Below are 16,244 nucleotides of genomic sequence, written 5' to 3' on the forward strand. Positions count from 1 at the left end.
GAATGCGCTACTGATTGCGAAAGCAAATTAGACATATATATAGATATACCGTGTTGATATTTTTTATTCTTGATATCTACTGATGCACAGCGTCTTTTGAAAGTTTATATATATATATATATATATATATATATATATACTGTATATATTCACAATTAAACATCAACTATAGTCAAAATAATAAATATTGTTTATACTCCGTCGACGTCTTAAAACCATACAGTCATGTAAATGCCTACGTGACAGCTATGCCGCTCCCCACATCTCATCTTACAGGTCATTTAAAATACACAATACAGAAAACTTTAAAGTACTCAGTTGTTAAGTTAGTGCTTCATTCCCGTAAACTGTTTCTACCTGTGCATGGACAAGCCTTCATCTGTTCAAGGAAAGTTGTTGACGCTTCCACAAAAATGGAGTTTCATGTTAAACTGGGATTGTTTATTTTGGGAATAGTGCTAAATCATGTATACAAAACAGGTAAATAATCAAGTATACCTTAATTTGGCTAAATGTGGTTTGAACGAGTTTAACGAACACTATTTTAACTGATGCATGATATTTGTACACACACATGTACATACAATTCAATAGGCTGATATTAAATTCAACTTGCAGTGAAAGTTTGCTGATTTTCCTGACTTTATGAAGAATTTCCTACGTACACATTGCATAGAGTCCTCGATCCATATCAATGTGTCAAAGGACGTTGTGTCTTGGGATCAAGGTTACAATTACAATGACACGTGTCCTCATTTTCAGAAGGAAAAAGAAATGAAAACTCATAAACTCTCAATTGATTTCTAAACAGACGTCAACAAGTCAGATTTTACTTAAATTGTCTGAATTCGTTTTCATCAAATTAGTATGATTTCTGCATTTTGCACTAGTAATTAAAAGGGATTACAACTAGGCGTGTTATGGATGCCCATCTTTCTCTCATACCCTAGTATCATACACTCATGTCGTATGAGACTTTCTCTCATACCTACGGCCGTGATGCTTGTTTATCCCCTGGTGTCGTATGAAACTTTCTCTCATACCTATGGCCGTGATAACGGTTTATCCTCGGTCATACACCAGTGTTGTACGAGGCTTTCTTGTTTATCTCCTGTCATAACTACAGTCTATGAGGCTGTATTCTATGGCTTCCCATGCAAAAATAACTCGCAATGCATCGTGTCAAAATATTTTCTCAGTAAAATGTTTACGTTATATTTAAAAACAAGGATGGGTTTACTATAGAAGACGCAATCAACAGGATTTTGATTAAAAAAATTCATGTATGGAGAAATTATGTGCAGTCTCAGTTTTCTTTGAAATTATTCAAAAATGATGGGGTATCATAATTATAAAATTCCAATAAACGTCGATGTATGAGAGACTTATACCTTCACAAAATCCTCGAGAAACATATCCTAATATTTCATATCCAGATTTGAAAGAGACTCCTTTTTCCTCACCAAAATGCCTAGCACAAAGGGAATAGACGATTTCGAGAAAGAACTCCGTTTTGTCAAATCTTGAATTACTTTGGCTCGAGGTTGAAATGAAAAATGGACCGTTTACCAAATACTGTTAGGTTCGGTAGTGGTTTAACCATAACACACCAGTTTTATTCACCACAATACAAAGCCATGTTCAAACCAATACGTTTGTTTTTCAGGTGGACAACAACTTGGACAAGTTCGACTTTCGGGAGGATATTCAAAAAGCTCTGGACGTGTGGAGGTTTTGTATTCAGGACAGTGGGGAACAGTGTGTGATCGGTCCTGGGACAATAAGGACGCCACAGTCGTCTGCCACATGCTTGGTTACAGGTAAAACACTGACACATGCTTGGTTACAGGTAAAAACAACGCCACATGATTGGTTACAGGTATATACATCGCAACATGCTTGGTTACAGGTAAGAAAACCGACACATGATTGGTTACAGGTATAAACATCTTCACCGTCTTGGTTACAGGTATATACATCGTCACGTGCTTGGTTACAGGTATATACATCATCACATGATTGGTTACAGGTAAAAACACCGACACATGCTTGGTTACAGGTTAAAACACCGACACATGCTTGGTTACAAATAAAAAAGACACCGTTACATGCTTGGTTACAAATTTAAAAAAAAAAAACACCGTCACATGCTTTGTTACGGGTAAACACACCGTCATTCCAATACATTCCAGTACACTTTGGACTTTGAAATCGTGTCCCGCGATTTCAAAGTCCAAATGTACTGGAATGTATTGGATTCTATATGCTCACTCACGTGTTATGGTTAGTAGAGCTTCGCTCCACGCTCTTATAAATTCTATAATGCGTATATCCTTAAGATTATTGTGGTTTGCTTTATCAATTCATGATATTAACATAACTTGTTATACACAAGCAGATTACATTGTCTTACTTTCACTATCCAAAAATGACTTGGATACAGCTGTAAATGTTTAAGTGTAATGTATCAAAATCCAGTGTTATTGTTTTTAACAAAAGAAAACGTGCATTTTTCAATTTAAAGAGGGAGTGGTATTTAGGGCCAAACAAAGTAGAAGAGTCCACTAGTACAACACATGTCGGTATCTTTGTAGATTAGTTCAGTCTTGATCGCCTAAACATAAATGAAGTTGTGCATAAGTTAAGTGGGCAAAGCTTTGCTCTGATGCAATGTGATTTACTTGGTCCGGGAATTAATCCGGTAACAGCTCTGAAACTCTACAAATCCATAGTTCTTCCAAGAGCGCTATTTGGCTGTGAGCTCTGGTTCTCGTTGTACTCTAACGATTCACGTCGTTTAGAAACTACCAAGCATCTTTGCGCTAAACTTATGCAAAACTTCCCTATTCGTTCTAGATCTGATATAGTTTTGGGTCTGTTAGATCTGTCTTCGATTTCATCTTATGTGGAACAATGCAAATTACGCTTTTTTTGCTGCCATATGCAACGTAAAATGTCAATGTACTGTAAAGCAGTTGTTTTTCATACGTTTATATTATATATATTTCAGTATTTACAAGTCTAAAAGAGGGTATATACCCGATATATGGTATTTATTCCATAAATACGATCTACAGTCATACTTGTATGATTACTTACAATCTACCTATATACCAAGTAAATTAATGTGGAAGTATATTGTAAAACATGTTTTGTTAGCAAAAGAAAGTGAGCAATGGCAACAGCGTCTGAATCTAAATAGTGACCTGTGCAGATTTAAGTTAATTCACAGACAATTATCAGTGTCTATTCTTTGGCGCCTGTCACAAGCATCTCTAAATTTAGCTGAAAATTGTAAAAGAGTCTCTAAGCTATGGATTATTCCACCTGACTGCGAATTACATTGTGGTAGTTGCAGCTTATATGCCTTAGATGCTGTCACCCTCTGTCTTTTAGACTGCAACAGTCCTGAAGTAATCTCACTCAGAGATAGTTTCTATAGAAATATAGTAAATTCTTACCCAGTTTATGTATATGTAACTTTAGACCAAGATGAAAGAGATGATCAAATTACTACCATACTAGGTCGTCCTTCACACAACATTGCTCTCGCTCTTGGTGATGACAATATAATTCTGTCTTTCATACACGACTGTCTGGTTTTTTTCCTGACAATGACTCAGCTTTAACATTTTAATAAAAAAAATTGTTTTAATCTGATATTATATGTCTATTTTTGATATTATATTATAGTATTCTAGCGTGGCAGTCTCTTTTCAAACCTTGGGTCAATTTTCTGTAAGGTTTACGCAATACTTTATCACATAAAGTTGAGTTTTTGTCCATCGTTAATTCGACCTATTGTTACGTTTACAGGGTTATATCCATTCCACTTTTTGTGAATGTGAACTAATGCTTATACATGTATATATATATATATATATTGTCTTTTTTTGTTCATTTTTCTTGTATATTTACCTTTCGCATTTATTATTTTTGTTCTTCTTTATCCTGTTCATTATTATTTATATAACTCTTCAATTTGGAGGATTAAAGAAATGAATGAATGAATGAATAATGAATGAATGAAAGATTGATTGATAATGCAATACATTCGGCTATAACGACCCGGAAGTATTATTGTGGTCTGAGGCCCATACCAATCGAACTACCTCACCCACTTCTACGAACATAGGAAGTCTAATTTCGGAGAAAAAATACTAAACTTAGGATGAACATCTGAGAAAAACAACTAGTAGAATAAGGGACGCAACGTTGATTGGAGGGTCCTTTAAGTACATATCTTGATAAACACCTGGAAGATGTGAGAATTTACTCATGCATAGTCGGACTTCTTGGCAGGCCGGGGTACATTGTAATCAATTCAAGTAACATACAAAGCATCAGCCCATTAAAACAGAGGGCAATTTGTTTAAGATATTTTGGTACAGGGATCGGTTGTGATATTCTAAACGACATCTATAATGGGCACCCAACCATAGCAGAGTATGTAGTAAACGGGATAACGTGTAATCTCTTATTACCGTGCGCTCCGTTTGCGGGTTCATACCAGTTGTACCGGTACGAATATGATATATCTTTAATGGAACGCGGTACAATCGGTACAAGTGGCACATAACGGACCCGCATTTCTCGTTGAAATATTATTTTTGTTTAAAAGAAGGCGTAATGGATTAATGTTCGTTAGATTTTGATTTATTATGGATTTCCATTTTGAAATATTTTATGTTTTTCCTTTTTTATCCTCAATGCTCATAAGAAAGAAAACAATAAGTTTTTAAATTCGAAGCATGTCTTTCATATAAATGAATGTGTGCCGCCATATTAGAAAAATCCAAACGCGTTCCATTATTCGATCGTGTCAGTTCAGTGCAACTGGCACGAATCCACAAAAGGAACGCACGATAAATGTATCCGACATTGTTCAATCCGACAGAATAAAGATAAAACTCTCTATGCTCCTACCGACGTAAAGACAGTGATGGTAATATATTCTTGTATTTTTTTATCACTTACGGACTGCCTGTAGAATTCGACTCCCCATTTATACATATCTATATATTACACATAGTCAGAGCTTCAAATAAGGTTTATGTGCACCCGATCACATTTTAAAGAAACAGTGTTTATCTGAACCCTTATGACTCTCTGATTACGAAATCAAAAATTACATTGCATAAACTAGAATTAACTTCCGGTTATGAAGTCGTCAAGATGTCAGAAATGGAGACAAAACGTGAAAAAAATCACTTGTCTTTTATTTATCTCTATGGTTGCATTTTGGCGACCATCTTGATTCCTTTTGTTTTAGGTCATCTGACCCAAAGGGTCAAGTTGACCTATAGTCATCACATTTCGTCCATCATAGTGCGCCGTCCGCCGTTCATAAACTTTTCACATTTTGAACATCTCCTAAAGTTCTACATGTGAAATTTAGCTGAAACTTGCCAAAATACAATATGGCGTCATCAGTATGACATCATGACCGGAAGTACTTGCAATTTGTCCCAGTTACCTTTTAACTGCAAAATCAATCGGTCATATGACTTAAACATTGGCTAGTTAAGAGGATGCACGTAAGTCCTATCTGACCGGACTAACGATTATTACTCTTTGTCTCTGACGAATACAGTCAATGAAATAAAAAAAAAATTCATTTCAATGGATTATTCTTAACCAAGAGTAAAAATTATACCGTTTTTCAAAATATTGACGTCAGCAACTGTCCTTCTACCATACTTTAAGATTATGATTTTAAAATAGATGAAATAAATTGAACATTTCATCCACTTTACATAATTGTGTATTTTATTCAGATATTACTATTGATGTATGTTATTTGGTAATTTCAAATTAAGAAAAAACATCGCGATCATCGATTAACGCGTGTACAGTTGAGGCAGAGAGTGGAAATCACAGAATGTACCACATTTATTAATATCATATGTATACTGACATCAAATATCTTGTTCATAGCCAAGGAACTGCCTACTCTAATGCTGTATTTGGCCAAGGATCGGGCTTGATCTTGATGACTTATTTAGATTGTTCTGGGTCCGAAATCAGCCTATTTGATTGTCCATTCCCTGGCTGGGGCGGATCGACCTGCAGCCATACAAACGATGCAGGAGTCGTCTGCTTCAATAACACAGGTATGGTGACGTCACAACTATTCACTTTCCATCTCAGTTAAATGATGAAGAGCTTTTAGTATTTTATTTACCACCAAAACTTAACAACATTTCGAAAATGACAATACAATGCATATACAAATAGGAGCTGAAAACGAGTGTTGGCTGTACTGTCAAAATAATTATATTTACATGTACAGTGCAATGAAATATGGCCAGACCATGAAATCATGCTGTGGTCTACAATGTCATTTCATATTTTCAGTGTAATATTTGTAATTTTAAGGTGATTTCTGCTCATACGTTTCCTTCTAAACATGCATGAGGCATAAACATTAGAATTTTACCGTGCATTATTTCTGTATTGTAACTAATGTTTATAAAGTATCAAACATGTTTTCTGTCAACTAGCATGATCTTGATCATGTCTTCAGGTTTTCAACAGATTATTGACGAAAAAATAACATGTCATTTTTTGCCAAATTATTTCACTTAAACTGTATAACTTTAAGCATTGGTTGCCATAATACGGGTACTGGGTGTTCTAGCATAACATATATGCTAGAACACCCAATGTATGATATTTACACCATTGATTGTCAAACTTTCGCTGTCAATGCATATACAGTAGAACTATATATCGAAGTCCATGTGGAATGGGAAATCTATTCAAATTATCCGGATTTTAAATAACCAAAGAAAAACATTAGGGATATGTGTGAACAGAAATTAAATTTCATTTCAAATTAAGCAGTATTTCAATATAACCGATTACAGATTATCCAAATGTATGTTTATGTAACGTGACTGACCAGAGAGAGGATGTGTTTACATTAGTGGTAAATTGTGTTTTATTTGATAAAGACATGTTTTGGTGTGTTAAATGTTGGTGGTTTTCGTGCCGATCGGCAAATAAGCCAAACTTTGACCACATCCAAAACATGCCATTTGCGGTAAGGGATTCCACTATTTTCATTTAACAACTTGTTATAAACAAGATAGATAATAAAAATTCAATATTTTGAAATAGAAGTTTATGTATTGTAGATATGTCGGAGGTAGCCGTACGTCTAGTGGAGACGGAGGGTTATTACAATACTTCCGGACGGGTAGAAGTATTCTATGATGGATACTGGGGTTACATTGGCCCCCGTAATTGGGACAACAAGGACGCTAACGTGGTGTGCCGAATGATGGGATATAGGTAAGACCTGCTTTCAGTGGATATCTAGGCTGGCCACCAATCTCTAGAATATTGAATATGTCACTTAAATTTGGCTATTAGTTTTTTGTTATCTTCGCCTCTTCTACAATTGATTCTAGAAAGTTCTGAGTTTCAACTAAGGGGAGATAATCTAGTACTCTACTAAGAAAGGTTTATCACCAACTTAGGGTCAGGTCAGGTGACCAGTCTAGAGGATATTATAAACTTTATATTGTACAAATGTGTGTCTAGCACCAATCATGGGGATAATGATTGATATATTGGAGGTATCCGACATATAAACTACTCCTATTGGCCTCGTGTTTATTTAAGGCTAGACTTGCTTAGGAATGTTGCAGGAAAACACCTCCTTACTGGTTACACGAAGTTGTCATTGAAATGAAAAAAAATGGATGTCCAACAAATAAGTCCAGAGACATTCACCAACACTGGTTCTCACAACAAGTCCTTGTAATTATCATGAGGACATTATTTCATCATCCACTGTGTTCCCTGTATTACGTGTAGACTGACTAAGCTTTCCTCCTTTAAGGCCCGGTCCCACTGGCGTTTAGGAAGATTTGCGAATGTATTGCGCACAAAATTGGCTGATATTCGCTGAACATACGCAATATTCGTAAATCGCACTTGTATCTGTCGCCTAACATCCGCACACTTCCGCAATTATCCGCAATGGCATGTTTTTCCGTTCCCAGGATTTTTGAACTGCACAAAATTTTGATTGCGGAAATCATTCGCATTAGATACGCTATTCGTACGCAATACATACTCATTACATGCTTACTATATGCGCTGTATATCCGCTGTTATTCGTTGATATCCGCAACAGACTGGGTTATGCGGCTTTATAGCGAACTGGGACAGCGTGTTAAACGAATTTATAGCGTCCCTATCACGTTGACATCACGAATTAAAATAATTTGTGGCGAATGCATATTGAGTTCAGCGTTTGTATTGCGTCTGTTTTGCATTTGATTTGAGAATAATTTGCGAATTTATAACAAACGTGTTGCGTAAACCAAAACTACTGTATAAATATGGCAAAAATCGACATATTTGTCTATTATTTCCTGTCCGTCGAGAAGTACAGGTGTAATAATGGGTCATTGGCAATAATACCAATGCAGCGGTATCCAATGGTATCCAACAACATATTAATCTACTTGTTCAAGTCATGAAATTGTTTCAAAGACAGAAAAGAAAAAGTTTTCTGCTTTGATTTGAATTTGAAACAGACTGAACCTTCTTTGTATCTGGAGGAGGTAGGATGAAAGTTGCATCTTGATTATCTTTGTTGCAGTCGTGTTGTTGTGAAAAGCGATACCGAAAGGCCCGAGCGCGCTTCTTTTACCTCCGTAATTCAGATGCCCTACATGCGCAATACAACCGTTCTCTCCGCTACATCTGCGCAATGCATTATTAATAGATTCGTAATACTTCCGTAACAATCGCAATACTTCCGATCTGTTTCCTCAATAGATGCGTTATATATTCGTAATTGTTTGTTACGTATCCGCATTATACACCTCACGGGAGCGCGTCCGTTATCGTATTCGCTTGTATTCGTGAAATATCCGCATTTGTTCGTAATAAATTCGCAGAATGTTATTAATATATCCGTAATTTATACTTGAAAATGTGTTATTTTAAGCCAATTTTGTTGCGGATGAAAACGAACGGCCAAAATTTATAAACTAAATTCATCCGTAATTAATCCGCTCTTCAGTTGGACCGGGCCTTTAGAAAACATAACCACGGAATGTCTTAACATAAATTGGTACAGCACCATATATATTTTATATGATTTATATGTTTTTCTGTCAATTACCACGGCGTACGTGTAGAACATCTTTATCGTCTTGACTTACACAGTGTTTTCTGATGTGTGCTTTGTGGTTTGTGTAATATCCTGTTTTGTCCTTTGGGTCTAGTAGACACAACTTATATCTGTTGTGTATGGTGGCTGATTACGGCCATCTCGTGTTGTTGTGTTGTCGCCTTGTCGTGTTGTCGCCTTGTCGAGTTGTCGCGGTTTCAAACTGCGACAACCCGAGATTTAACAGTTAAAATGTCGACTTGTCGCGTTTTCGAACCGCGACAAGTCGACAACACGACAAGACGACAAGTCGACAACACGACAAGTCGACATTTCAAACACGCTAATTAGCGCGTATAAAATATCGTGTTGTCGCGGTAAAATGTCGACTTGTCGTGTTTTCGAGTTGTCGACTTGTCGTGTTGTCGCCTTGTCGTGTTGTCGACTTGTCGTGTTGTCGAGTTGTCGACTTGTCGCCTTCCTGTTACACATGCGCAAATCATATGAAATAGACACTTTCTTTGAATATAGAAAACTGAAGTCAGTGCTTGTGAATATTTGGTGTGTTTGTAAGATATTCGATGTACAAAATTGTTTAAAAATTACATTTTCCCCATTGTTAACTCTTTTGAAAAGTATTAAACTTAACGGAAATTATAATATTAAATTGATTCAATATTAACAAAACAAAGAATGTTGTCAGAACATAGAACAAAAATGTTTGTACAATGAACAGTAACAGAGACGACAAATCTATATCAACTTAATATTGTAAAATCTCCTTTAAAAATATTGTGTCATTAATCGGTTAAGACTTATTATTCAAATTGAAGAATTGAAGAGAACACGGATGATAAGACGAAATATTATCTATTATTACTAATTAGTGTAATAGGTTATGTGTGTAGTACATCAAACAATAACCTTAATTTAAGATCTAATAAAGAATTTGATGTAAAACGATTAGAAAAAAATCATTAAAACTTTAATTTAGTCCAAAGCGTTATAGAACAGATAAGGTGTTGTGCCCCATCTTTCTGGTAATTAGTTCATGTATTTTGATCACCACGATGCATCGCAATGTACATAATGTAAATATTTTTCATAAAACTTATATATTGTACAGTAATACAGTAAGATTTAACCCTGGAAAGTTTGATTGTGTAACCTGACTATAGTAATTCATACAATAGTATACAAATGCTTGAGCATAGATACTTCCAGGGGATATCAATTAAATGGAACTCTTGCAAAAGAAAAGTACACAATTAGTATTTCTGGGTCTAGAAATTCCTAATACACAAAACATGTTACGAAATGAATATCATTATTATGTATTAATCTTTCTCAAAGCGATCAATTTGTGGTTAAGAGAGGCTTGGCTAATTATGATGCATTCAAGTGTAATTGACCTGTGTTAATATAATCCGAATGCAACTCAAGTTACATTACTCAAACATTGCGTTCTTCAGGGTGGTGTCCTATGGTCAATGATTTTTCTTGTAACTAACATGCACATTAGAGAATGGTTTCATACTTGCCAAAGAAAATAATATCTAGCATAAAAAATAAGGACCTCAGTTTCGGTTCATATGGTGTTATACCGCCCTGGTATAACTCGGTGGCCCAGTGGTTGAGATGTTCCGACATATTACCACAAGCCCTCCACCTCTGGGATGCGGGTTCGAATCCCATGTGGGGCAGTTGCCAGGTACTGACCGCTGGCCGGTGGTTTTTCTCCGGGTACTCCGGCTTTCCTCCACCAACAAACCTGGCACGTCCTTACATGACCCTGGCTGTTAATAGGGCGTAAAAATAATTAAAAAAAATAAACAAACCATCTTCTCAACTGGTTCGAATTCAACTAAACCTGTTAGGGAACATGTTTAGGATAAGATATAGTGTAAAATAGCGGCTGATCTCAACAGGGTAGCAGATCTACATATATATGTAGATATTTGAAAAATCTTATGATGTTGCCACGCCTAGGAATCAAAGTTCAATATACGCTATTCGGATAATATATACATGTACCTATATCATAGATGATGTATGGCGACTGGGAACATTTTGTTTTATTAATTACCCGATTTTATGTATTGATTGGTTAAGTTATATGTGCCGTAACTGGGCATGCAATTTTTTCTTCAAGAAACTATTGAAAACCATCAGATTGTTTTAAGGTGTGATAATCATTCAAATGGTCAGAAAACAATGTACGATGCCTTGTAAACATTATTTACAAGTCAGAATTTATGCCTTATGTATGTTAATATGAATGCATACCTGCAGTTATCACTTTATAATTTCTTATTATTTTATAAAAATGTTAAATGAAATTGTAGACCACATCTTGGCTTCATAGCCTGACCGCATACGTACTGTCAAAATCATTTTCAGTTCTTATTCATACTTGTAAATGTAATTTTCTAAAGGTTGATGGTGAAAAAAATATCCGAAAGCTCTTGATTCGTGAGTATGAAAAGTATGGCACATATATAAAGCTTTAAAGACCAACTACCTTTCCGTAACGAAGAATTCAATTAGCGTTTGCCTCTTAATTGTTTTCATTTTCATAATATGAATTAACAAAATAGTAGCACATCTAAAATTAAAACAAAATCATTTTTTCTCTTATATTGGTGATCCAATGTAGATATAGGATTAATTGTTTACATGTAGATAGCGATCCAATAATTTGGACCCACCAGAGTGTCATGCATAGACCATTTTAGACGTTTTATGAGTTTAAATACAAAAATCGGTAAAATCGTAATCTTCATGGTGATATATCTTGAGAAGGATGGATAGATCCCGAGACAAACAAAAATTAGTCCACCTTCATGTAGTTTTAGCGGTTAAAATCATATTTCTAGTAAGTCTTCACAAAAACGGTTACTACCGTTGGTAAGAGCAATAATTTTCTTTTCAAAATCCTACACAACTATACAAAGTACTGTCACTAAGACGAAAGCAGCCGAAAAATTATGCATATATTATAAGCCGGCTTTGATCTTCATCATATAAATGTTTGCACATTATAAAAAGAAGGTTGCACATCATATAATGAAGTGTGTACAGAATTTAAAGAAATTTGTACCGAATATAAAGTTTAATTTTAGCTACATAATATTAAGGAAAAGGCATAGGATATCTCGATATAACGACGGAGCATAATGGTAAATGTATCGAATATAACACAGGAATTACCGAATATAAAGATATACATATATAAGGATGTATATTATACAATTATCGACCTATTTTCAGGTGGATACTGTGAGTTATCAACCCGAGTAAGTGATATATCCCCCGAGGCCGAGGGTTATATCATTTACGAGGGTTGATAACTCACCGTATCCACCTGAAAATAGGTCGATAACTGTTTTATTATATGACACTTACAGATATTTACCCGGCTCTTCAAAAAGAATTAACTACAAAAACAGGATGGTATTTGCAAACTTTCTGTTTACGAAAGTAGTTACATGTAGTATTAATGGTAAATATCCAAATGCTTCTTGCTAATGCTTCTTGCTTCTAGCTAACGGTGTAGACTGGTAGAACCGGAATATTGTATCAACTGCAGCCCGTTTGGCATTCTTGAACGTTTTCCATAATTTGAAGTTTGCAGTTCATTTCTGTTGATCACCGTTGATCGCAGTAAACTTGCTTATAATAATGGCGTCACAATAGACTATCCCGAAGTCATTGAATGAGGGAAACTCCGGTTACGCTATATTTGGGTACGACTCGACGTCAAAAGTGATTATGACGTCACATTTCAGGGGAGTTTACCTCGATCTATTTTTGACGCAGGTTACTGGACTCGCGAGAGATATCTGGACTGAGTCCAGTAACCTCGCGTGCTTTTCGCCGGCCATTTCGGGGTTGATATCGCAGTTGATGAATACTTCTGAGAAGCGTATCGGCCAATCAAAAGACAGCAAAAATACCAGTCATATGATAATTTAAATTATACCAGGGCGGTATAACACCATATGAACCGAAACTGAGGTTCTTATTTTTTATACTAGATATTATTTTCTTTGGCAAGTATCAAACCATTCTCTAATGTGCATGTTACTTACTAGAAAAAGCATTGACCATAGGACACCACCCTGAAGAACTCGATGTTTCCGTAATGTAACTTGAGTTGCTGTTATTGACTTTGCACTCGGACCATATTAACACAGGTCAATTACACTTGAATGTATCATAATTAGCCAAGCCTCTCTTAACCACAAATTGATCGCTTTGAGAAAGACTATTATTTAGTTATGATATTTACTTCGTTAAATGAACACATGTTTTGTGTATTAGGAATTTCTAGACCCAGAAATACTAATTGTGTACTTTTCTTTTGCAAGAGTTCCATTATATTAAATGTCCCCTGGAAGTATCTATGCTCCAGCATTTGTATACTATTGTATGAATTACTGTAGTCAAGTTACACAATAAAACTTTCCAGGGTTAAATCTTACTGTATTACCATAAACAAATTAAAAAATATATATATTTACATTATGTACGTTGTGATGCATGCTGATGATCAAAGTACTGGTAACAAATTACCAGAAAGATGGGGCACAACACCTTATCTGTTCTATAACGCTTTGGACTAAATTAAAGTTTTAATGATTTTTTCTAATCGTTTTACATCAAATTCTTTATTAGATCTTAAATTAAGGTTATTGTTTGATGTACTACACACATAACCTATTACAGTAATTAGTAATAATAGATAATATTTCGTCTTATCATCCGTGTTCTCTTCAATTCTTCTAATTGAATAAAAAAAGTTTTAACTGATTAATAACACAATTTTTTGTAAAGGAGATTTTACAATATTAAGTTGATATACATGTACATTTGTCCTCTCTGTTACTGTTCATAGTACAAACATTTTTGTTTTGTGTTCTGACAACATCCTTTGTTTTGTTAATATTCAATTAATCTAATATTATAATTTCCGTTAAGTATAATACATTTCAAAAGAGTTAACAATGGGGAAAATATAATTTTTAAACAATTTTGTACATCGAATATCTTACAAACACACCAAATATTCACAAGCACTGACTTCAGTTTTCTATATTCAAAGATAGTGGCTATTTCATATGATTTGCGCATGTGTAACAGGAAGGCGACAAGTTGACAACACGACAAGTCGACATTTTACCGCGACAACACGAGATTATGTAAGCGCTAATTAGCGTGTTTGAAATGTCGACTTGTCGTGTTGTCGACTTGTCGCGGTTCGAAAACGTGACAAGTCGACATTTTAACTGTTAAATCTCGGGTTGTCGCAGTTTGAGACCGCGACAACTCGACAAGGCGACAACACGACAAGGCGACAACACAACAACACGAGATGACCGTAATCAGCCACCATACTTTACATTGTTTTCTTCGTTGAACGTAATTTGCCATGCTTTGGACCATGCCGAATGTTATCTAGGTGTAACTGCATTAGGTTAAGCGCATTCAGAGAATTCGCCTGGCCATATGCTTTATTTACCCTATAACACTTCCTTTAGGAACACCGCTCATGACAACCATCCGAGATTACTTGTAAGTTTCACCATTCAGAATAATTCTTTATTTGTATCCTTTTTGAAAGAAAGGCTTCGATCAATTTTCTTATGCTTCCTCAAATTCCTAGTTTATTATAAGCATTGGTTGAAATATTATGACATGCATTGATGTGTAACATACATTGAGAGTTCTTACATTACTTATTACTAGTCATCCCGTTATAAAAAGAAAATAAGATAAAAATGTAGTGAGGGCGCTGCCCTACGTGGCCGAAGGGCACGAAGTGCGAAGCACTTCTAAGGCAACACAAAAACACGAAAATATATGAAAAAACCCAATCTTCCAAATTCAATCCTACACACTGACAACTTCAGTTTGCGGCCGCCATTCTTTTATACATATGGGGAAGGGAATCATTGGTAAGCACTATGGATATGACGCTTTGGAGTCAGCTCATTATACAATTTAGCGGTTCAAACGCTCTTATGATCTGACAAACGTAATCTTCATCCAGCAGAAGCTCAGTGCCATCGCTCTTTATTTGCAAACGTTCAAGTGATTCAGACCACCTTCCAATATAATCAGCCGTTCAAAACCGGAATATCTGTTACGGAAATAAAATTTCTTCATTCTGTAATGGGGGTTCCTTCTCAGATGCGGGTTTTGGACAGTGATAGAGTGTGAATATACGAATAAAAATAAACAGAAAATTCGGCTCCGTTATTTCCATAAATTGCATTTTATAATAAAGTGAACAGTTTAAACATTGTATGAAAATAAAATTAATACGGTTACTGAAATTCTAAAAACATCTAGCTGCGCCCCTAGAATGGGGCGAACTTGCCTTTAGTCATTTTATGAGATTAAAACTGCGCCCTATACGTCTGCATGAGAACAAAATGTCATTTTTGATGGACATCCTATAATTTGGCGGGAAAACGTTGGTTCCAGCTTCTTCCGGTTTGTTGCCAAAAGCAACCGACTTAAAGATAACAGTATATGAATAGTCCTATAGATAAACCATATATAGAAAGATATATACATCACTTCAATACATTTCAAATGTATTAATTTGAATATATTTTCATATTTATCAATTTTAAAATATTTAAATTTTCTTCAGTGATTCTCACACTGACGTAAACCCAGTCTGTTCGTGACTCTGGTGAGGGGATTACAATGATGTAGTATGCCAGAGCCTAAATGCAAATGTTAAGATTGGAAAATATCATACATTGGGTTTAGTAGCAAAATACATGTATAGGTACTGTGCAGTGACAATATAAATATCATTTAAACATTAAACGGTAACGAGGCACTGCATCAAAAACCTTTTAGAAGTCTAGATATACTACACCCATGCTGTTACCCTAGTCTTGCTTATCTAACAGGTCACCACTAAAAGATGTAAATCCTAGCTGTTATAGCAATACCAGCCATTTTTACACAATAGTCTGTGATATAATAATACAAACGCCATCTTGTACTTATTGTAATTGGGATTTGTAGTCCTCCAAACACAAAGAGGCTGATTTGAGGATATCAGTATTCTCCTCTCATTTTCTATATTACA

At 35.3% G+C, this 16,244-nt stretch overlaps 1 protein-coding gene across 1 annotated transcript in view; it reads left to right on the forward strand.

Annotated features, from left to right (window-relative positions):
• The first annotated feature begins 316 nt into the window (after positions 1 to 316).
• The window catches only part of LOC138315329 (scavenger receptor cysteine-rich domain-containing protein DMBT1-like), a 46,176-nt gene continuing 30,248 nt past the window's right edge, over positions 317 to 16,244 (forward strand). Inside the window, exons 1-4 of the mRNA XM_069256266.1 lie at positions 317 to 480; positions 1,667 to 1,820; positions 5,938 to 6,113; positions 7,140 to 7,296. Coding sequence (XP_069112367.1) covers positions 414 to 480; positions 1,667 to 1,820; positions 5,938 to 6,113; positions 7,140 to 7,296 — 554 coding nt within the window. The 5' untranslated portion in view covers positions 317 to 413. The remainder of the gene's footprint in view (positions 481 to 1,666; positions 1,821 to 5,937; positions 6,114 to 7,139; positions 7,297 to 16,244) is intronic.

Source organism: Argopecten irradians, chromosome 2 (genome assembly GCF_041381155.1).
Source record: "Argopecten irradians isolate NY chromosome 2, Ai_NY, whole genome shotgun sequence".
NCBI lineage: Eukaryota > Metazoa > Mollusca > Bivalvia > Pectinida > Pectinidae > Argopecten > Argopecten irradians.